Source organism: Eurypyga helias, unplaced genomic scaffold, assembly GCF_000690775.1.
Source record: "Eurypyga helias isolate BGI_N326 unplaced genomic scaffold, ASM69077v1 scaffold22235, whole genome shotgun sequence".
NCBI lineage: Eukaryota > Metazoa > Chordata > Aves > Eurypygiformes > Eurypygidae > Eurypyga > Eurypyga helias.
In genome coordinates this window covers 2,782-3,321 of record NW_010253661.1, presented here as the reverse complement: position 1 = coordinate 3,321, position 540 = coordinate 2,782, and the positions used below count along the sequence as shown (strand labels likewise).

Genomic DNA, 540 nt, shown 5'->3' with positions numbered 1-540 from the left:
GGCAGAGAAGCTGGGGATGCTGGCCCTGGGCAGCCAGGGTCGGGGATGAGCAGGCAGCTGTGGCCATACCTGGTACCCGAAGATCACCCGGCAGGTGTAGGGGTAGGTGCGGGCAGCAGGGCTGGGCTCGTTGTCCTCATCCAGCTCATCACTGTCCTCGTAGTCGTCAAACTCAGCCGGATCCAGCTCTGTGGGCGACTCCTCGCTCGTCCCCACCATGGCCCCTGACAGCCAAGTGTCCACGTCCAGCCCCGCTGCCCGCAGCAGTGCCAGCCGTGCCTCTGCCTTCACCCGGCTGACCTGGGGCAGGGGGACATCGTCACGCTCTAAGGGGACACCAACAGGGTGGAGGGACAGCCCAGCAAGCCCCTTCGCCCCTGGTCCCCAGCATGGCTGCCATGGTGGCAGAGCATCCCCAGCCTCCTCATCTCCCCATCTCCGTGTGTCTCCTTCCCCACAGGTGACAAACCTCGAGGCCATCCCAAGCCTCCTGCCTGGGGGACCCACCTCTGCCTTCCGGATGTTTTCTCTCACTTCTTC

The 540-nt window shown here is 65.0% G+C and overlaps 1 protein-coding gene across 1 annotated transcript in view; it reads right to left on the bottom strand.

The window, feature by feature from the left end:
• Positions 1 to 540, bottom strand: part of FCHSD1 (FCH and double SH3 domains 1) — a gene marked incomplete at both ends in the record, with an annotated part of 2,781 nt that overhangs the window by 710 nt on the left and 1,531 nt on the right. Inside the window, one exon of the mRNA XM_010152740.1 lies at positions 70 to 324. Coding sequence (XP_010151042.1) covers positions 70 to 324 — 255 coding nt within the window. The remainder of the gene's footprint in view (positions 1 to 69; positions 325 to 540) is intronic.